This window comes from Mustelus asterias, chromosome 19 (assembly GCF_964213995.1).
Source record: "Mustelus asterias chromosome 19, sMusAst1.hap1.1, whole genome shotgun sequence".
Taxonomy (NCBI): domain Eukaryota; kingdom Metazoa; phylum Chordata; class Chondrichthyes; order Carcharhiniformes; family Triakidae; genus Mustelus; species Mustelus asterias.
The window spans coordinates 26,603,314-26,625,761 of record NC_135819.1 but is presented as its reverse complement, the minus strand read 5'-3'; the positions used below and the strand labels follow the sequence as shown (position 1 = coordinate 26,625,761).

At 52.2% G+C, this 22,448-nt stretch overlaps 1 protein-coding gene across 1 annotated transcript in view; it reads left to right on the top strand.

Annotated features, from left to right (window-relative positions):
* Positions 1–22,448, top strand: part of LOC144507660 (dynein axonemal heavy chain 3-like) — a 459,789-nt gene that overhangs the window by 314,818 nt on the left and 122,523 nt on the right. The window contains exons 36-38 of the mRNA XM_078234817.1: positions 1,808–1,903; positions 3,010–3,201; positions 14,003–14,136. Of these exons, the coding sequence (XP_078090943.1) occupies positions 1,808–1,903; positions 3,010–3,201; positions 14,003–14,136 (422 nt within the window). The remainder of the gene's footprint in view (positions 1–1,807; positions 1,904–3,009; positions 3,202–14,002; positions 14,137–22,448) is intronic.

The following is a 22,448-nucleotide window of genomic DNA, read 5'->3' as shown; positions in this document are numbered from 1 at the left end:
TCCTGGGATACACTTCATCAGGTCCCAGGAATTTATCTACCTTGATGCACTTTACGATTTCGAGCACCTCATTCTCTGTAATATGTACATTCCTCAAGACATCACTATTTATTTCCCCAAGTTCCCTAACATCCATGCTTTTCTCAACAGTAAATACTGATGAGAAATATCCATTTAGGATCTCACCCAACTCTTGTGGATCCGCACACTGATGACCTTGTTGATCCTTAAGAGGCCCTACTCTCTCCCTAGTTACTCTTTTGCCCTTTATGTATTTGTAGAAGCTCTTTGGATTCTCCTTTGCCTTATCTGCCAAAACAATCTCATCTCCCCTTTTGCCCTCCTGATTTCTCTCTCAACTCTACAACCTCCATATTCTTCAAGGGATCCAGTTGATCCCAGCTGCCGATGCATGTCATGTGCCTCCTAATTTTTGACAAGGGTCTCAATATCCCGAGTCATCCAGGGTTCCCTATTTCTGCCAGCCTTGCCCTTCACTCTAAAAGGAATGTGCTGACCCTGAACCCTGGTTAACACACTTCTGAAAGCCTCTTACTTACCAGCTCTTCCTTTGCCTGCCAACAGATTCCTCCAATCAACCTTTGAAAGTTCCTGTCTCATACCATCAAAATTGGCCTTGCCCCAGTTTAGAATTTTAACTTTCGGACGGACCTATCATTCTCCATAGCTATCTTAACACTAATAGAATTATGGTCACTGGTCCCAAAGTGGGTGGCACGGTAGCACAGTGGACAGCACTGCTGCTTCACAGCTCCAGGGACCTGGGTTCGATTCCCGGCTTAGGTCACTGTCTGTGTGGAGTTTGCACATTCTCCTCGTGTCTGTGTGGGTTTCCTCCGGGTACTCAGGTTTCCTCCCACAGTCCAAAGATGTGCGGTTTAGGTTGATTGGCCATGCTAAAAAATTGCCCCTTAGCGTCCTGGGATGTGTAGGTTAGAGGGATTAGTGGGTAAATATGTGGGGATATGGGGGAAGGGCCTGGGTGGGATTGTGGTCGGTGCAGACTCGATGGGCCAAATGGCCTCTTTCTGTACTGTAGGGATTCGATTCTATTCTATTCTAAAGTGATCCCTCACTAACACTTCTGTCACCTGCCCTTCCTTATTTCCCAAGAGGAGGTCAAGTTTTGCCCCCTCTCTAGTCGGGCCATCCACATACTGAATGAGAAATTCCTCCTGAATACGCTCAACAAACTTTTCTCCATCCAACCCTCTAATACTATGGCTGTCCCAGTCAATGTTGGGAAAGTTAAAGTCCCCTTTTATTACCACCCTATTTTTCTCGGAGCTACCTGTAATCTCCCTACATATTTACTCCTCAATTTCCCACCGACTATTTGGGGGCCTATAGTACAATCCTATCAAAGTGATTTCTCCCTTCGTATTTCTCAGTTCTACCCATGTAGTTGTTGTTACGGTGGCACAGTGGTTATCACTGCTGCCTCACAGCGCCAGGGACCCGGGTTCGATTCCCGGTCTTGGGTCACTGTCTGTGTGGAGTCTGCACGTTCTCCCTGTGTCTGCGTGTGTTTCCTCCGGGTGCTCCGGTTTCCTCCCATAGTCTGAAAGATGTGCTGGTTAGGTGCATTGACCGTGCTAAATGCATGAATTTATGGGGATGAGGAGGGAAAGTACATTGATTTATGAAGGTGGATCACCAACATCCTCCCTGGATAAGTAGAGATGGACAGTAAGAGCTAGCCTCGGCACTGAAACCACACCCTGCGGATGACTGTTTACTAAATATATTGTGCATCAAATTGACTAATTGTCCTATTTTATTTCAGGATGAAGCCTTTCTGGAAGACATTAATATGATTCTCACCACCGGGGATATCCCCAACCTGTTCGATAATGAGGAAAAGCGGATCATCATTGAGAAGGTAGGAGTTAGTCTCTCTGCCAGATTCCCAGAGACTCCCCCAATACACACAACCCTCTGTTTGCCTGATCCACTGGTCAGGGAGTTGAATCGGAATTTTCCAGAATATCTTTCCTGATTGGCCTCGGCTTTGTTCTCCTTCCCTGCCTCTCCCAGGAGGTTTGCTGGGTTGTGGGGGTTGGTGTGAGGGAGAGGATGTCCCAGGGTGGGGGAGAGGTGTGGGAGGGAGGAGGTTTTGGTCCAGATGCTGCAGCCGCCATAGGGCCAGCAGTGATGGAGCATTTCACCGAGTCTCTCAATTACCTATCTTTGTAATATGGTATCAGCAGCTGTGAGGTAGGTTGTAAGCAGCACACCACATTGCCCTATCAGGGCTCTTACAGAGTGTAAACACTGACGTCTGGAGTGTCGTTGCCTCTAGCTTCAGAGGCTGGATTGTCTGACTCGCCTGGACTCACCCCTCACCAAGGTGCAGCTTATTTTGACCAGCTATTGTGTAGTGTGTGAGAGTGATACTGAGTCACTCACTTTGGGCCCAGGGTCACACACAATGTGTAGCAATGCCTGAAATCTGAGCGAGAGCTCCGTGTGTGGGAACACGTGTGGAATGCAGAGTCACATCTGCAAAGGTCAATGCTTTTGCCAGTTCATGGCTCATCACATTATGATTGGATAAAGTAACATAGCCGAGGATACTCTGCAAGCTCTGAGGCGGTAGTCTAGGTATTGAGGGAGTGCTGCACTATTGGAGGTGCTGTATTTTAGTATTAAACTGTGCCCCTATCTATCTCTGGTGGAAATCCCATGGCAATATTCAGAGAAGGACAAGGGAGTTGTCCCCAGTGTGTATCTCAGGGTCCGATCACCTGCTCAGTGATCACATTCCTGTTTGTGCAAGCTTACATCTCTCGCATTGCAACAGTGAGCACATGTCCAAATATATTGAACTGGAACTGTCTGCAATGTCTGAAGATGCTTTAGAAATGTTATCATTCTAATTGTACTTTGAATGTGCCTGTGTTTGAACTCCAACCTCGGATCTCATTGCCAGTACTGCGAGTGTCAGTAGCCTTCTGTTATTTAGCAATAACTTCCTTTCACTGACAGATAAATCATCTTGCACCAGCGGGAAAAGCAAAGCTGGACATTACCCCCTCCAACACCTACAGCAACTTTACTGAGAGAGTCCAGCAGAATCTGCACTTCATGTTGGTGTTCAGTCCAATAGGAGAGGCATTCCGAAACCGCCTGCGACAGTTCCCAGCTCTGATTAACTGCTGCACCATCGACTGGTTTCAGGTAACTCTCTCCAAATATCCACAAAGTACTTTTATTATCTGAAAGCTTTCTGTTAGTATAGACTCTGCAGATATTTTACTATTCTTCACAAAAGGTTTTGGGGAAGTACTTCACTGAGATTGAATCAATGGCTCACACTTTCCTTCCATCTATCCACTGGAATTAGAATGTTCCTGTCATTTCGTACATTGGAACCGTCAGGACTGTAAGTGGATCAGGCAATATGGAGTGAGGGCAGATAAATGGAGCGCTGAGATCCAGATTGAATTGCACACGACCAGACTGAGTGAATGGCCTCATTCTGTTCCTTTCCACAAGAAGGATTCAGTTGTCAACAATGGTGCAATAATCAACATTCATATTCATCAAGTTTATCAACGGAAATATGAGTTGATAAACTTGTCAATAGGAATCAATGCATTATACCATAGAACCCCTGCTGTGCAGGAGGAGGCCATTCGGCCCATTGAGTCTGCACCAACCCACCAAGAGAGCATCTCACCCAGGCCCTCCACCCTATCCCCATAATCCCATGCACTTAGCACGGCCAATCCACCTCACCAGCACACCTTTAGACTGTGGGAGGAAACCAGAGCACCCGGAGGAAACCCATGCAGACACGGGGAGAACGTGCAAACTCCACACACTCAACCAAGGCTGGAATCGAACCCAGGTCCCTGGCACTGTGAGGCAGCAGCGATAACCACTGAGTTAATGTTACTGTTCCAGCATCAAGGAATGAATAATTCACAGGGAAACAAGTTGTGATAAGTTGTCAATACTTGAAGCATGAAAGCAGGATGAATCAGCTGCTGTTTCAGTCAGAGTGAGTCCAGCTTCCTGCTGTTTGTGTTGGTTGAACATTTCACTGTTGATGATGGTGCTTCTGAATAAGCCGGTCTCCACCATTACAACACAAAAATACTGCCAGAGTTTACCCATTAACGCTCAGAGTTAGTCAGCTGCATGGAGGATAATGATCCTTTATTTTTAGCTAGACTGTGTGATTAATTAAAGCCTTTCTAGATGTGTGATTGATGTGAATGCTGAAATGAAGCTGTTGTTTTGTAAACTGATTTATTGATTTTTTGAAAGCGAGAACTCCTTCAATTTCTCTCCTGAAATCTGACCTTCTCAAGTTGGCCTGGATGAGTTGACAGAGGGGAAGAGGTTGGGAATGTTTGATCTGACTTCTTTCACACAGTCTGAATCTCCCCACCCTCTCCTGGACACATTCCACCCAGTGTCCAGACTGCACCCAGACAGCAGGCTCAAGGTCAAAGGTGGCTGGCAGAGTTTCCCCAATGATTCACTGCAGTTCTGAGGAGGAAATTCTGGACCACTGACTGTTATTGCACTCTACCACACGGTGGTAGGGTCAGGGTGGGTAGGGTCACGGTGGGCAGGGTCAGGGTGGGTAGCGTCACGGTGGGCAGAGGCACAGTAGGCAGGGTCACAGTGGGTAGAGTCATGGTGGGCAGGGTCACAGTAGTCAGGGTGGGCAGGGTCACGGTGGGCAGGGTCACAGTAGGCAGGGTCACAGTGGGCAGAGTCATGGTGGGCAGGGTCACAGTAGTCAGGGTGGGCAGGGTCACAGTGGGCAGGTCACGGTGGGCAGAGTCACGGTGGGCAGGGTCATGGTGGGCAGGGTCATGGTGGGCAGGGTCACGGTGGGTCACGGTGGGCAGAGTCACGTTGGACAGGTCACGGTGGGCAGGGTCAGGGTGGGCAGGGTCAGGGTGGGCAGGGTCAGGGTGGGCAGGGTCATGGTGGGCAGGGTCACGGTGGGTCACGGTGGGCAGAGTCACGTTGGACAGGTCACGGTGGGCAGGGTCAGGGTGGGCAGGGTCAGGGTGGGCAGGGTCAGGGTGGGCAGGGTCAGGGTGGGCAGGGTCACAGTGGTCAGGATGGGCAGGGTCACAGAGGGTCACAGTAGGCAAGGTCGCAGTGGGTCATGGTGGGCAGGGTCACGGTGGGTCACGATGGGCAGCGTCATGGTGGGCAGGGTCACAGAGGTCAGGGTGGGCAGGGTAACGGTGGGCAGGGTCATGGTGGGCAGGGTCACAGTGGGCAGGGTCACAGTGGGCAGGGTCACAGTGGGCAAGGTCATGGTGGGTCCGGATGGGCAGGGTCACGGTGGGTCAGGGTGGTCACGGTGGGCAGGGTCAGGGTGGGAAGGGTTACGGTGGGTCACAGTGGGCAGGGTCACAGTGGTCAGAGTGGGCAGGGTCAGGGTGGGCAGGGTCAGGGTGGTCAGGGTGGGCAGGGTCAGGGTGGTCAGGGTCAGGGTGGGCAGGATCAGGGTGGTCAGGGTGGTCAGGGTCAGGGTGGGCAGGGTCAGGGTGGGCAGGGTCAGGGTGGACAGGGTGGCCAGGGTCAGGGTGGGCAGGGTCAGGGTGGGCAGGGTCAGGGTGGCCAGGGTGGGCAGGGTCAAGGTGGGCAGGGTCAGGGTGGTCAGGGTCAGGGTGGGCAGGGTCAGGGTGGTCAGGGTGGGCAGGGTCAGGGTGGGCAGGGTCAGGGTGGTCAACGTGGGCAGGGTCAGGGTGGTCAAGGTGGGCAGGGTCAGGGTGGTCAGGGTGGGCAGGGTCACAGTGGGCAGGGTCACGGTGCTCTGTGGCACAGTGGGCAGGGTTTAATACAGAGGCTATGGGCTGGCAGTAACAGCTGAGAATGCAGTGAGGAGGCCGCCCTCAGCCAGAGACCATGTTCAGATTTAATTAGATGTCAGGCATTCGCTGTCAGAGATCATTGCATCCACCCCCAAGAGTTGGCAGCCAATCAGAGGGGCCCTAGTCGGTCCCAAGAGGATGAGACTGGGTTGTAAATTGGGGGCAGTGACAGCACTGAGAGTGGGACATGTCGCAGTGAGGGAGAGGGTCAGGAAGCAACAGACAGGGACAATCCTTTCCAGAGGATCCTACTCTAGGTATAGTGTACCCCACAAATCTACCCGCCTTTCCCTGGTAGCGTCACCATGTGGTACGGACACCTTTACCACCCTCCACCTCCAAACCCTTGCCAAAGTATCCAATTTTACACCAACCCACCTATAGCAGGAGCATAAAGACCCAGCCAGTGTCACACTGACCCTGACCGCACTCCCTGACCTTGTCCCTCCCTGACCCCGTCCCCCTCGAGCCCGCTCCCTGACCCCGCTCCCTGACCCCGTTCCCCTCGACCCCGCTCCCTGACCCCGCTCCCTGACCCCGTCCCCCTCGACCCCACTCCCTGACCCCGTCCCCCTCGACCCCGCTCCCTGACCCCGTCCCCCTCGACCCCGCTCCCTGACCCCGTCCCCCTCGACCCCGCTCCCTGACCCCGTCCCCCTCGACCCCGCTCCCTGACCCCGCTCCCTGACCCCGTCCCCCTCGACCCCACTCCCTGACCCCGTCCCCCTCGACCCCGCTCCCTGACCCCGTCCCCCTCGACCCCGCTCCCTGACCCCGTCCCCCTCGACCCCGCTCCCTGACCCCGTCCCCCTCGACCCCGCTCCCTGACCCCGGTCCCCCTCGACCCCGCTCCCTGACCCCATCCCTCTCGACCCCGCTCCCCGACCCCGCTCACTGACCCCGTCCCCCTCGACCCTGCTCCCTGACCCCAGTCCCCCTCGACCCGGCTCCCTGACCCCATCCCTCTCAACCCCGCTCCCTCTCGACCCCGGTCCGCCTCGACCCCACTCCCTGACCCCGTCCCCCTCGACCCCGCTTCGTGACCCCGTCCCCCTCGACCCCGCTCCCTGACCCCGTCCCCCTCGACCCCGCTCCCTGACCCCATCCCCCTCGACCCCGCTCCCTGACCCCGCTCCCTGACCCCGTCCCCCTCGACCCCACTCCCTGACCCCGTCCCCCTCGACCCCGCTCCCTGACCCCGTCCCCCTCGACCCCGCTCCCTGACCCCGTCCCCCTCGACCCCGCTCCCTGACCCCGGTCCCCCTCGACCCCGCTCCCTGACCCCATCCCTCTCGACCCCGCTCCCCGACCCCGCTCACTGACCCCGTCCCCCTCGACCCTGCTCCCTGACCCCAGTCCCCCTCGACCCCGCTCCCTGACCCCATCCCTCTCGACCCCGCTCCCCGACCCCGCTCACTGACCCCGTCCCCCTCGACCCTGCTCCCTGACCCCAGTCCCCCTCGACCCCGCTCCCTGACCCCATCCCTCTCGACCCCGCTCCCCGACCCCGCTCCCTGACCCCATCCCTCTCGACCCCGCTCCCCGACCCCGCTCACTGACCCCGTCCCCCTCGACCCTGCTCCCTGACCCCAGTCCCCCTCGACCCGGCTCCCTGACCCCATCCCTCTCAACCCCGCTCCCTCTCGACCCCGGTCCGCCTCGACCCCACTCCCTGACCCCGTCCCCCTCGACCCCGCTCCGTGACCCCGTCCCCCTCGACCCCGCTCCCTGACCCCGTCCCCCTCGACCCCGCTCCCTGACCCCATCCCCCTCGACCCCGCTCCCTGACCCCGCTCCCTGACCCCGTCCCCCTCGACCCCACTCCCTGACCCCGTCCCCCTCGACCCCGCTCCCTGACCCCGTCCCCCTCGACCCCGCTCCCTGACCCCGTCCCCCTCGACCCCGCTCCCTGACCCCGGTCCCCCTCGACCCCGCTCCCTGACCCCATCCCTCTCGACCCCGCTCCCCGACCCCGCTCACTGACCCCGTCCCCCTCGACCCTGCTCCCTGACCCCAGTCCCCCTCGACCCCGCTCCCTGACCCCATCCCTCTCGACCCCGCTCCCCGACCCCGCTCACTGACCCCGTCCCCCTCGACCCTGCTCCCTGACCCCAGTCCCCCTCGACCCGGCTCCCTGACCCCATCCCTCTCAACCCCGCTCCCTCTCGACCCCGGTCCCTAACCCCATCCCCCTCACTCCCTGACCCCGTCCCTCCCCGAGCCCGCTCCGTGACCCCTGTTCCCTGACCCCATCCCCCTCGACCCCATCCCCCCCCGACCCCGCTCCGTGACCCTGTCCCCTCGACCCCGCTCCCTGACCCCGTCCCCTTCGACCCCGCTCCCTGACCCCGCTCCATGACCCCTGCCCCCGACCCCGTCCCCCTCGACCCTGCTCCCTGACCCGTCCCCCTCAACCCCACACCGTGACCCCGTCCCTCCCCTCCCTGCTCCCTGAGCCCATCCCCCTCGACCCCACTCTGTGACCCCGCTCCCTGACCCGTCCCTCTCGCACCCTGACCCCGCTCCCCCCAACCCCCCTCTCTGACCCTGTCCCCCTCGACCCCACAGCCTGACCCCGTCCCTCTCGACAACACCCACCTGACCCCGTTCCCCGACCCTGTTCCCCGACCCTGCTCCCCAACCCCACTCCCCGACCCCGCTCCCCGACCCCGCACCCTGACCCCGCACCCTGAGCCCGCACCCTGAGCCTGCACCCTGACCCCGCTCCCTGACACTTCTCCCCGACCCCGCTCCCTGACCCGTCCCTCTCAGCCTCATTGTCAGAGGAATCCTGAAGCTTGTTTGGGAAGAGCAGCGTGGAGTTTGCAGCGTGCTGTTTGCCAGCTGCACAGGGACTTTTCCCACCACATTGTCCAGCTCATTGTAGAAAGAAATCCTGGAGGTTTGTTTCCCCCTCCCCCCCCCCCAATCCTGTACACTGGGAAACACCCCCATGGAGCTCCCCAGAGCCAATACCAGGGTTCAGCCTGGGCATGTCCCTCTCCACCCTGGTGGGAGGAGGAAGAGTGGCTATTCTTGAATGTGTCTCAGACAGCATTAATGGCACCTCTCCAGGGTCTTGAGGTGGCGTCTGTGCATAGTCCAGATTTCTGAGCCCGTATAGAAGAGTTGGGAGAGCGCCTGCCTTGTACAGGAATGTGGAATGGAGAGTGGGGAGATACCTCGGTCACTCCCGCAGCCTGCTATCTGTCCTTCCTTGAAGATGGTGGCGATGACGGCATTCCCTGAGGTCAGCAGGAATTTTTCTCTGTCCCAGATTTTCAGGAACAGCTGACGGAGACGACGGGTGATCTCTTCCAAGTTTGAAAATTTCCGCTGGAATCCCATCTACTCCTGCGGCTTTTCCATTCTTCACGTGTTTAATGGTGGCTTCGACTTTGTCCACGCTTGGTGGAAGTCCAAGATCATCTTGGGAAGTTGGGGGATTTCCCAGAACATATCCTCATCTATGATTGCATCAAGTTTCGACGATCTTTGCAGTGTTCTCTTCGACAGAGGTTGATGTTTTCTCGGTCACTCAAAAAGGTTCCGTCTTTACTCCGCACCGGTTTGAGACCGAGGGTGTTGGGTCCATGCATTGCCTTGGTGGCACTGGAGAAGCACTGGGTGCTGTGCTTATCAGCAAAGAGTTGCAGCTCCTTCACAACAACCAAAGCAGAAAATGCTGGCAAATCTCAGCAGGTCTGACAGTGTCTGTGAGAGAGAATAGAACCAACGTTTCAAGTCTAGATGGCCCTTCGTCAGAACTGAGAGCAAAGAGAACAAGCAGAGATTTTTACTATGGGGGTGGGGGGGCGGGGGGGGGCGGGTGGAATGGGACAAAGGGAATGTAAATGAGGATACAGAAGGCTGAGAAGGTGCTAAAAGTGTTCATGAAGTGATCAGAATGTGTGACTGGCAGAACAGAGGTACAGATTGTTAAGGGACTGCCTGGGGAATGTGGCAGTTGCCCTGAAGTGGGGAGGAGGGGGCAAGAAGGAGAGCTGGAATGGAGAAGTGAAAAAATGGAGGTGAGAAAGAAGGATGATAAAATGGATGAATGAGATGAAATGAAATGAAATGAAATAAATGGAAACGAGGTGAAGGTGGAGGAAAGAATTCATGCTCTGAAGTTGTTGAACTCAATGTTCAGTCCGGAAGGCTGGAAAGTGCCCAATTGGAAGATGAGGTGCTGGTCCTCCAGTTTGCATTGAGGTTCGATAGAACATTGCAAAAGGACAAGGACGGCCATGTGGGCAGGAGAGCAGGGTGGTGTGTTGAAGTGGCAAGCGACAGGAAAGTCTGGGTCCTGATTGCGGATGGACCGAAGGTGTTCAGCAAAGCGATCACCCAGTCTGTGTTTGGGATCTCCGATATAGAGGAGACCACATTGGGAGCAGCGAATGCAATAGACCAGAGTGAAGGAGGTTCATGCAAAGCGCTGCTTCACCTGAAAGGGGCGTTTAGGACCTGGGATGGTGAGCAGGGAGGAGGCAAAGGGGCAGGAGTTGCATCTTCTACAATTGCTTGGAAAGATGTCGTGGGAAGGGGGGTGAGGTGTTGGGTGTGATGGAGGAGTGGACCAGGGTGTCCCAGAGAGAATGGTCCCTGCGGAATGCTGATTGGTGGGGTGGGGCGAGAGAGAGGGAGGGTTTGAGGGGAAAATGTGTTGAGTAGTGGCATCATGCTGGAGTTGGTGGAAATGGCGGGGGATGATCCTTTGAATGCAGAGGTTGGTGGGGTGAAATGTGAGGACAAGGGGAACACTCATAGTTCTGGGAGGAGGGGAAAGGGTGAGAGCAGGGGATCGGTCAGACGTGGTTGAGAGCCCTGTCAACCACAGGCGGAAAACCACTGTTGAGGAAGAAGGAAGACATATCGGCAGCGCTATTTTGGAAAGTGGCATCATCAGAACAGATGTAGTGGAGGCGAAGGAACTGAGAGAATGGGATGGAGTCCTTATGGCATGTGAGATGTAAAGAGCTGTAGTCAAGGTAGCTGTGGGAGTCGGTGAGCTTGTAATGGATACTAATCGACACTTTATCACCAGAAATGGAGACAGAAAGGTCAAGGAAGGGAAGAGAAGTGTCAGAGATGGACCATGTTAAGGTGATAGAGGGACGGAAATTGGAAGCAAAATTGATAAATTTTTTCAGGTCCAGGCGAGAGCATGAAGTGGCGCCGAAATAGTTGCCGATCAAGGAGCTGTGGGAGGGGGCCGGAGTTGGACTGGAACAGGGAATGCTCCACATAATCCATAAAGAGACAGGCATAACTAGGACTCAAGCAGGTGCCCACAGCCACACCTTTTATTTGGAGGAAGTGGGACAAGTTTGGGTTTCGCCAGGGTCACTCAGCTCCTGACCTCATTACAACCTTGGTTCAAACATGGACAAAAGAGCTGAATTCCAAAGGTGAGGTGAGAGTGACTGCCCTTGGCATCATGGCAGCATTCGACCAAGTGTGGCAAGGAGTTCTAGCAAAACCGGAGTAAATGGTTATGAGGGGGCAACACTTCACTGCTTGGAGTCATTCCTGGCACAAAGGAAGATGGTTGTGGTGTTTGGAGGTCAATCATCTCCGCTCCAGGATATCACTGCAGGAGTCCCTCGGGGTAGTGACCGAGACCCAACAATCTTCAGCTGCTTCATCAATGACCTTCTGTGATAGCGTGGCCCCATAAAAGGTGATCCTTTGTGGACCGCTTGTGTCAGCTCTTGCCTGTTCTTTGGTCCTTGCTCTTGTTAAACTACATCCCCACGAGATCTCTTTCCCTACCTGAATATTGCTCAGCCTGTCACTCCTCTGACTAGTCTTCCCTTCACAAGTTCTTGATCTTTCCCTGGGGCTGCGATCACCATCAGGCGCACTGTCTGAATTTCCACTGCCTGAATTTCCACTGCCTGAATTTCCACTGTCTGAATTTCCACTGCCTGAATTTCCACTGTCTGAATTTCCACTGCCTGAATTTCCACTGCCTGAATTTCCACTGCCTGAATTTCCACTGCCTGAATTTCCACTGTCTGAATTTCCACTGCCTGAATTTCCACTGCCTGAATTTCCACTGCCTGAATTTCCACTGCCTGAATTTCCACTGTCTGAATTTCCACTGCCTGAATTTCCACTGCCTGAATTTCCACTGCCTGAATTTCCACTGCCTGAATTTCCACTGCCTGAATTTCCACTGCCTGAATTTCCACTGTCTGAATTTCCACTGCCTGAATTTCCACTGCCTGAATTTCCACTGTCTGAATTTCCACTGCCTGAATTTCCACTGCCTGAATTTCCACTGTCTGAATTTCCACTGCCTGAATTTCCACTGCCTGAATTTCCACTGCCTGAATTTCCACTGTCTGAATTTCCACTGTCTGAATTTCCACTGCCTGAATTTCCACTGCCTGAATTTCCACTGCCTGAATTTCCACTGCCTGAATTTCCGCTGCCTGAATTTAGAAACATAGAAACCCTACAGTGCAGAAGGAGGCCATTCGGCCCATCGAGTCTGCACCGACCACAATCCCACCCAGGCCCTACCCCCACATATTTACCTGCTAATCCCGCTAACCTACGCATCTCAGAATTCTAAGGGGCAATTTTTAACCTGGCCAATCAACCTAACCCGCACATCTTTGGACTGTCCACTGTCCACTGTCTTTCCTGGCTTTCCACACTTTCATTCTCACCTGAATAAATCCTCTCCTCCCTGCATGCACAGCATTCAAATGTCCTGTAAAATTGGAACTAATTGAAATTTTAGACCATGTCTTGTGCATGCAGCCATTTTTTGTATTTCCCTGTGGCCTTTCCCGCTCTTCCTGCTATGCTGGCTTCCCTCCACTCCTTGGCATATATGCACCCCTTGTTCCAACTTTTGGCAATTGATCTTTGTGATAAAAGCCCTATCCTAAGCTTCACTATCATCTGGTTTACCCTCAGTTAGCCCGTTACCTGCCCCAGTCTGTACATGTTGGGTATATCTGTGTGTGGGGTGTATGGTGTATCTCCAATTTCAGGTTCTATCAGTGTGTAATCAGTGTCAGTGAGCTGTGTGGAACACGCTCTAACAGTTTGGTAACCCTGTTGCCAGATTATTGTTTTGCCATCAGTGCCTATAATGTTTCTTGTCTTCTCCATTCTATTTGCCTTTCCCTTTTATAATAAGCATTTTCCTGGTCTTAAAATTCATTTCCAATAGCCTGATTCAATACTGCAAAGCTTTGCTGATTTTCTCTGAAACCTCTGTCTGAATAAGTCCTGTAAGAAGTTTAACAACACCAGGTTAAAGTCCAACAGGTTTATTTGGTAGCAAAAGCCACACAAGCTTTCGGAGCTCCAAGCCCCTTCTTCAGGTGAGTCCTGTACTCACCTGAAGAAGGGGCTTGGAGCTCCGAAAGCTTGTGTGGCTTTTGCTACCAAATAAACCTGTTGGGCTTTAACCTGGTGTTGTTAAACTTCTTACTGTGTTTACCCCAGTCCAACGCCGGCATCTCCACATCATGAATAAATCCTCCCCACACGGTATTCACATGTTCTGCAAAATTGGCACTAATTCCCCACTCTAACACAATCTCCCTCAGTGCTGGCGGCACGGTAGCACAGTGGTCAGCACTGCTGCTTCACAGCTCCAGGGACCTGGGTTCGATTCCCGGCTTGGGTCACTGTCTGTGTGGAGTTTGCACATTCTCCTCGTGTCTGCGTGGGTTTCCTCCGGGTGCTCCGGTTTCCTCCCACAGTCCAAAGATGTGCGGGTTAGGTTGATTGGTCATGCTAAAAATTGCCCCTTAGTGTCCTGAGATGTGTAGGTTAGAGGGATTAATGGGTAAATATGTAGGGATATGGGGGTAGGGCCTGGGTGGGATTGTGGTCAGTGCAGACTCGATGGGCCGAATGGCCTCTTTCTGTACTGTAGGGTTTCTATGATCTATGATTTCCTCTTTCTATATGTCTAAGTGTCATTAACTGATCAATCCCTCACACCAATTCACCTTCTCACCTTCAACTACCTGATGTATTTAACATCCATCAACAGAACAGGTTAGATGTTGATTTCTCCGTCTCTCTCAGTATCTCACACTGTGCTAAGCGATTGTGCTATGTTTGTATTCTAATGTCGCGTGATTTTGATGTTTTAGGCTTGGCCTGAAGATGCCTTGGAGAAAGTGGCAAATCATTTTCTGGATGATGTTGAAATGTCGCAGGAAATCCGGAACGAAGCTGTGTTAATGTGTCAACATTTCCACCAGAGTGTGGTCGCACTCTCTGAAAGGTTTGAACAGAATCCTTTGATTGTAATCAGTTTGGATTACTGCTACTCTGCTAATAACCTTTCCCTAAGAGCACAGCTTCATAGAATCACAGAATCTCTCCAGTGCAGAAGAAGGCCATTCAGCCCATCGAGCCTGCACTGACAACTGACCCAGCCCCTATCCCCGTAACCCCACATATTTACCCTGCTAATCTCCCTAACCATGATGTGGAGATGCCGGCATTGGACTGGGGTAAACACAGTAAGAAGTCTAACAACACCAGGTTAGGAACAGCCTGTTCCGAAAGCTAGTGGCTTTTGCTACCAAATAAACCTGTTGGACTTTAACCTGGTGTTGTTAGACTTCTTACTGTGATCTCCCTAACCTACAGATCTTGGGGCACCAATGGGCAATTTATCATGGCCAATCCATCTAACCCGCACCTCTTTTGGACTGCGAGGAAACCGGAGCACCCGGAGGAAACCCACGCAGACACGGGGAGAACTTTCAAACTCCACACAGATAGTGACCCGAGGCCAGAATTGTTTCTTCAGGAGGAACTCTTCAAATGCTGACAATAAACACACAACAAAACTTACTCCAACTAATAAATCAAAGAAAGGGTTTAATAAAGAAACTTCATTGCTCCAAATTTGGGGCCTCACCCTGGGCCAATCCAAGCTCTGCACAATTCCCAACAGCTTCTTATTTATAGTGAGTCAGCTGATCAGCTCACTACATCATTCTGTCATTGGTTCCATGGTTTACTGGGTCCACAGGAGCAGGCTGAGGGTAAGGGAGCTTGTTTGTGCACTAATTTATTTAATTATTTTTCAGTTAAATTAGTGAAATAAATCGGAGGTTTTTTTTCTAAACAGGAAATAGGCCCAGCAGCAGCCTGGGAAGATTTTGGAGGGTTTAAAAGTAGGCCGCACCTTTGAGCGGGCAACGTCGTTAGCGGGCAGCGGAGTGAGCAGGGGACAGAGTGAGAGCTAAAAGGGCTTTGGCTCACAGGGCTTCGGCGAGGAAGGTTGTTTGTTTGTTTTTCTTCGGTTACACCCCCTTTTTGTTTTATCCCCAAAACTAAAAAGGACATGGCTGGTATGAGTGGGAGGCCAGTATACTGCATTCGGTGTGGGATGTGGGAGTTCCTGGAGACAACTTGCCTCCCGGAAGTCTATATCTGTGCCAGATGTGTGGAACTGCATCTCCTGAAGGATCGTGTAAGGGAGCTGGAGCTGAGGCTCGATGAACTCAGTTTAGTTAGGGAAAATGAGAGAGTAATAGATAAAAGTTATAGTCAGGTAGTGACACCAGGGTCTCGGAAGGAAGACACGTGGGTCACGGTTAGGAGGGGTAATAGTCAGAAGGGTGATGTGCCAGAAAGCACCCCAGTGGCAGTCTCCCATAAGAGAAAGGGATGGGCAACAGATGGGAGAAGGGAAGGGAGTGAGCAGTCTGTGGAGGGATCCCCTGTGGTTGTCCCCCTCCACAATAGGTATATTGTTTTGGATTCTGTGGAGGGGGATGACCCTCCAGGGGTAAGCCACGAGGACCAGATCGCCTCCACGGAGACAGGCTCAGGGGTCCGGAAGGGAAAGAAGGGGTTTAGGAGAGCGATAGTTGTGGGGGACGCAATAGTTAGAGGCACGGACAGGCGCTTCTGTGGGACTGAACGAGAATCCAGGATGGTAGTCTGCCTCCCTGGTGCCGGGGTACTGGATGTCTCCGAGAGGGTAGGAAGCATATTTAAAAAGGAAGGTAGTCAAACGGATGTGATTGTACACATTGGGGGAAATGATGTAGGTAGGAAGAGCAGGGGGGTCATACGAGAGAAATTCAGGGAGTTGGGTGCTAGGCTAAAAAGTAAGACCTCCAGTGTAGCAATCTCTGGACTGCTCCCGGTGCCTAGTGCAAGTGAGGCTCGGAACAGGGAGATTCTACAGTTGAACGCGTGGCTAAAGGACTGGTGCAAGAGGGAGGGTTTTAAATTCATAGATAACTGGGAAATCTTCAAGTCAGGATGGCAACTGTACAGAAAGGATGGGTTACACCTTAACTGGAAGGGAGCAAATATCCTGGCTGGGAGTTTTGCTCGAGTGTTTCGGCAGGATTTAAACTAGTGTGGCAGGGGGGTGGGGAACAAAACAGGAGGTCAGTAAATACTGAGGCTGGGGTCGAGCTGGGGGCCAGGGCAAGGCTAGCTAAGAAGAGGAGCACTCTGGAGGAGGAGGACCTGACTGGGCCTGGAGGTCTGGAGTGCATCTGCTTCAATGCGAGGAGTGTAACGGGTAAAACAGACGAACTTAGGGCCTTAATGCTTGTGCGGAATTTGGATGTGGTTGCGGTGACGGAAACTTGGTTAAAAGAAGGACAGGACTGGCAGCTGAATATTCCGGGGTATCAGTGTTTTAGGCGAGACAGAGGAGGGGCTAAAAAAGGTGGGGGAGTAGCGATATTAGTTAAGGAGCATATTACCGCGGTGCAGAGGGTAGACAACTTAGAGGGGTCATGTACTGAGTCGCTGTGGGTGGAACTCAGAAACAGGAAGGGTGCAGTCACTATGCTGGGGGTGTACTACAGACCACCCAACAGCCCACGGGAAGTGGAGGAAAGGATGTGTCAGGAGATTCTGGATAGGTGCAGAAAAAATAGGGTTGTTGTAGTGGGGGACTTTAATTTCCCTGGCACAGACTGGAAAGTGCTTAGAGCTGGGGGACCGGACGGGGAGGAATTTGTAAAATGCGTACTGGAAGGTTCTTTGGAACAGTATGTAGATAGCCCGACTAGAGAGGGGGCTATACTGGACCTAGTTCTGGGAAATGAGCCCGGTCAGGTCGTCAAAGTTTCGGTAGGGGAACATGTGGCAAATAGTGACCACAACTCTGTTAACTTTAGGATAGTAATGGACAAGGATGAGTGCTGTCCTACGGGCAGGGTGCTAAATTGGGGGAAGGCTGACTATAGCCGGATTAGGCAGGAATTGGTGGATGTTGATTGGGAGAGGATGTTCAAGGGTAAGTCCGCGTCTGGCACGTGGGAGTCTTTTAAGGAACTATTGATAAGGCTGCAGGATAGGCATGTGCCTGTAAAAAGGAAAGATAGGAAAGGTAGGATTCGAGAGCCGTGGATAACCAGGGAAATTGAGGATCTGATTAAAATGAAAAGGGAGGCGTACGTTAAGTCCAGGCAACTGAAAACAGATGGAGCTCTGGAGGAATACAGAGAGAGTAGGAAAGATCTCAAACGGGGAGTTAGAAGGGCAAAAAGAGGGCACGAGATGTTCTTGGCAGGCAGGATTAAGGAGAATCCTAAGGCATTCTATTCATACGTTAGGAACAAAAGAGTTGTCAGGGAGAAAATCGGACCTCTCAGGGACAAAGGAGGGGAATTATGCTTAGAACCCAAGGGAATAGGGGAGATCCTAAATGAATACTTTGCATCGGTATTCACGAAGGAGAGGGGCGTGTTAACCGGGAGTGTCTCGGAGGGAGGTGTTGACCCGTTAGAGAAAATCTCCATTACGAGAGAGGAAGTGTTAGGTTTTTTAGGGAACATTAAAACTGACAAAGCCCCAGGGCCTGATGGCATCTATCCTCGACTGCTCAGGGAGACGAGAGGTGAAATTGCTGGGCCTCTGACGGAAATCTTTGTCGCTTCTTTGGACACGGGTGAGGTCCCTGAGGATTGGAGGATAGCGAATGTGGTCCCGTTGTTTAAGAAGGGTAGCAGGGATAACCCAGGAAATTATAGGCCGGTGAGCTTGACGTCCGTGGTAGGGAAGTTGTTGGAGAGGATTCTTAGAGACAGGATGTATGTGCATTTAGAACGGAACAATCTCATTAGTGACAGACAGCATGGTTTTGTAAGAGGGAGGTCGTGCCTTACAAATTTGGTGGAGTTTTTTGAGGAAGTGACAAAAACGGTTGATGAAGGAAGGGCCGTGGATGTCGTCTATATGGATTTCAGTAAGGCATTTGACAAAGTCCCACATGGCAGGTTGGTTAAGAAGGTTAAGGCTCATGGGATACAAGGAGAAGTGGCTCGATGGGTGGAGAACTGGCTTGGCTATAGGAGACAGAGGGTAGTGGTCGAAGGGTCTTTTTCCGGCTGGAGGTCTGTGACCAGTGGTGTTCCGCAGGGCTCTGTACTGGGACCTCTGCTATTTGTGATATATATAAATGATTTAGAAGAAGGTGTAACTGGTGTAATCAGCAAGTTTGCGGATGACACGAAGATGGCTGGAATTGCGGATAGCGAAGAGCATTGTCGGGCAATACAGCAGGATATAGATAGGCTGGAAAATTGGGCGGAGAGGTGGCAGATGGAATTTAATCCGGATAAATGCGAAGTGATGCATTTTGGAAGAAATAATGTAGGGAGGAGTTATACAATAAATGGCAGAGTCATCAGAAGTATAGAAACACAGAGGGACCTAGGTGTGCAAGTCCACAAATCCTTGAAGGTGGCAACACAGGTGGAGAAGGTGGTGAAGAAGGCATATGGTATGCTTGCCTTTATAGGACGGGGTATAGAGTATAAAAGCTGGAGTCTGATGATGCAGCTGTAGAGAACGCTGGTTAGGCCGCATTTGGAGTACTGCGTCCAGTTCTGGTCGCCGCACTACCAGAAGGACGTGGAGGCTTTGGAGAGAGTGCAGAGAAGGTTTACCAGGATGTTGCCTGGTATGGAGGGTCTTAGCTATGAGGAGAGATTGGGTAGACTGGGGTTGTTCTCCTTGGAAAGATGGAGAATGAGGGGAGATCTAATAGAGGTATACAAGATTATGAAGGGTATAGATAGGGTGAACAGTGGGAAGCTTTTTCCCAGGTCGGAGGTGACGATCACGAGGGGTCACGGGCTCAAGCTGAGAGGGGCGAAGTATAACTCAGACATCAGAGGGACGTTTTTTACACAGAGGGTGGTGGGGGCCTGGAATGCGCTGCCAAGTAGGGTGGTGGAGGCAGGCACGCTGACATCGTTTAAGACTTACCTGGATAGTCACATGAGCAGCCTGGGAATGGAGGGATACAAACGATTGGTCTAGTTGGACCAAGGAGCGGCACAGGCTTGGAGGGCCGAAGGGCCTGTTTCCTGTGCTGTACTGTTCTTTGTTCTTTGTTCTAGCTGACTCTTACAGTTTGTTCCCATTGGTCACATTTCATCTGGTACAAAGTTGTCACCGCTTACATTCTAACAGGAATTGAACCCGGTTCCCTGGCGCTGTGAGGCAGCAGTGCTAACCCACTGTGCCACCGTGCCGCCCTCAAGATAGGTGAACGCCATTCCGCAGGAACGGGCGACGGCCTCTGTTGCCCTCAGCATTGTTGAGCCTTTCCCGTCCCTGCAAGCTGTCCCTGCGCTGTGCGGGGAGCAGACCTCCTGGTGTTGCTCAAGTGGGGCCTGTTTGGGACGGTGGCCTGATTCAGGCTGTAGAGCTGACCCTTGGGCCTTTTGGATGTCTCTTCACTCAACTCAACACTGGGGCAAACACTCTGCTGTTTCACCGGGGCCCTCAGAGTGTGGTTCTGCTCTGATGGTAACTGAACGCCATCTCCTCTTCTCCACTCACCTGTACTACATGCCAAGGTTACCTGGATCAGCCATTTTGAGAAGTGGTATGGCCCTTGTCCACATTGAGTGCTCCTATCCCAGGAAGGATAATGGCGACAGCCAGGTGGCCTGGCCCACTCAGGTCTCCTTGCAGCTTTGTTGACGGGAGGAAGGTTTCTCTCATATTCCCTGCGTCAGATGAATGATAACTGGGATGATGCAGAGTGAGCTTCCGGCTTCTACTGTCTGGAGAATTCATTCACATAGAGGCTGCTGTCGTGAGCATGGGTCCTGTACCACTGAGGCTTTTACACTGAGAGCTGCATTGTAACTCCAGACAAGGCCTCACTCCCAGATACCCCCTCACTGGCTTCAATGGCTGCCTGGTTGACAGCAAGGCTAGTGACTCCCACTCTTCTCTTGTGTTTCCGAGGGTTCACCCAGACAAATTCCGGATCAAGCTGGATGCGTTCAGATTCCTGGATGGCAGCAGCTCGATTTTCATCACCTGTTGGTGAAAGGTGGCTGAGACGGGTGGATTACCAAATCCAGTCAACAAAGCACGTGTTTTATCTTCCGGGTTCACTACTATTACTTTTTGTGAAGGAATTAGCTAAATGGTCAAAAAAAATTCTGATCGAGTTATTTAACAATCTTCAACAATAAATTCCGGTTCAGCTAAAATCTTCAGCTGTTTAATATCCAATGAGGACAAACAGCAGAAATTTTATACAGAATCATACAGTTCAGAAGAGGCCCTTCAGCCCATCGAGTCTGCACTGACACGTGTGACCCACCTGATCTCCCACCTAATCCCATTTACCAGCACTTGGCCCATAGCCCCTGAATGTTATAACATGCCGAGTGCTCATCCAGATGCTTTTTAAAGGATGTGAGGCATCCTGCTTCCACCATCCTCCAGACCGTCACCACCTTTTGGGTAAAAAAGGGTTTTCCTCACATCCCCCCAAAACCTCCCACCCCTCACCTTGAACCTATGTCTCCTCATGACTGACCCTTCAACTAAGGGGACCAGCTGCTCCCTATCAACTCTTATCCATGTCCCTCATAATCTTGTACACCTTGATCAGGTTACCTCGCAGTTTTTTCTGTTCCAACAAAAACTACCCAAGCCTATCCAGCCTCTCTTCATAACTGAAACGCTCCGTCCCAGGCAGCATCCTGGTGAATCTCCTCTGCACCCCCTCCAGTGCAATCACATCCTTCCTATAATGTGGTGACCAGAACTGCACACAGTGCTCCAGCTGTGGCCTCACCAAAGTTAGAAACATAGAAGATAGGAGCAGGAGGAGGCCATTTGGCCCTTCGAGCCTGCTCCACCATTCATTATGATCATGGCTGATCGTCCAACTCAATAGCCTAATCCTGCTTTCTCCCCATAACCTTTGATCCCATTCGCCCCAAGTGCTATATCTAGCCATCTCTTGAATACATTCAATCATAGAATCATAGAATCATAGAACCCTACAGTGCAGAAAGAGGCCATTCGGCCCATCGAGTCTGCACCGACCACAATCCCACCCAGGCCCTACCCCCATATCCCTATATATTTTATCCACTAATCCCTCTAACCTACACATCTCAGGAAACTAAGGGGCAATTTTATCATGGTCAATCAACCTAACCTGCACATCTTTGGACTGTGGGAGGAAACCGGAGCACCCGGAGGAAACCCACGCAGACACGAGGAGAATGTGCAATCTCCACACAGACAGGTCTCTGGAGCTGTGAAGCAGCAGTGCTAACCACTGTGCTACCGTGCCGCCCCTTGGCATCAACTACTTCCTGTGGTAATGAATTCCACAGGCTCACCACTCTTTGGGTGAAGAAATGTCTCCTCATCTCCATATTCAACAACTCCAACATGATTACCCTGCTTTTGTAATCTATGCCTCGATTATATCCGAGACAAATGCTTGGAGCCTCGGAAAGACTTTGGACATTTCATAACTCATTGATATGTAACAAAAGCGGGGTGAATAATGGATAAGTTACCATAAAAGTATCAAAACATTACTACAAAAGTCATCTAAGGTACCTAACCTCTGCCTTACATTATTGTACACAAGGCATTCAAAGGGTATCAAAAGCTTCACAAGAATATCCAGACTCACGACTTGGACTGAGATACTACCTGGTGGAGTTTGTTCCGAAATCTCCGAATCCCGGAATCGGGGTCTCGTTGCTTCTCCTGCGGTGCTTTGTCCCGGATTACCACTTCTTGTTTCTTATTTTATCCAAATTCTGCTGGTACTGATGTGCCTTCCCTCATACTCACAGGACAGGCACTAATCAATTACTGTTTTTTTGGTCACAAATGTTCAGGGAATGGTGTTTCTCTCTCTCTGGACATCGTGCCTCTCTCTGGGGAGTTGTATTTTTCTCAGGAGTATCTGTGTTTAATCACTGTCTGCAAGGCATAGCAACAGCTCCTGTCCAATCAGCTCTTGTGCCTGTTCCTCACTGTAGACCCCTGCACAGCCCAATGCTCGCACAGTCCTTCGCCTGATGCGGAGTTCGCCCTTTAACCATCAGGCTTTGCTGCTGTCTTCGATTTACTGCTGTCTTCACCTTGCTGCTGTCTTCACCTTGCTGCTGTCTTCGCCTTGTTGCTGTCTTCACCTTGCTGCTGTCTTCACCTTGCTGCTGTCTTCACTTTGCTGCTGTCTTCACCTTGTTGCTGTCTTCACCTTGTTGCTGTCTTCACCTTGTTGCTGTCTTCACCTTGCTGCTGTCTTCGCCTTGCTGCTGTCTTCAC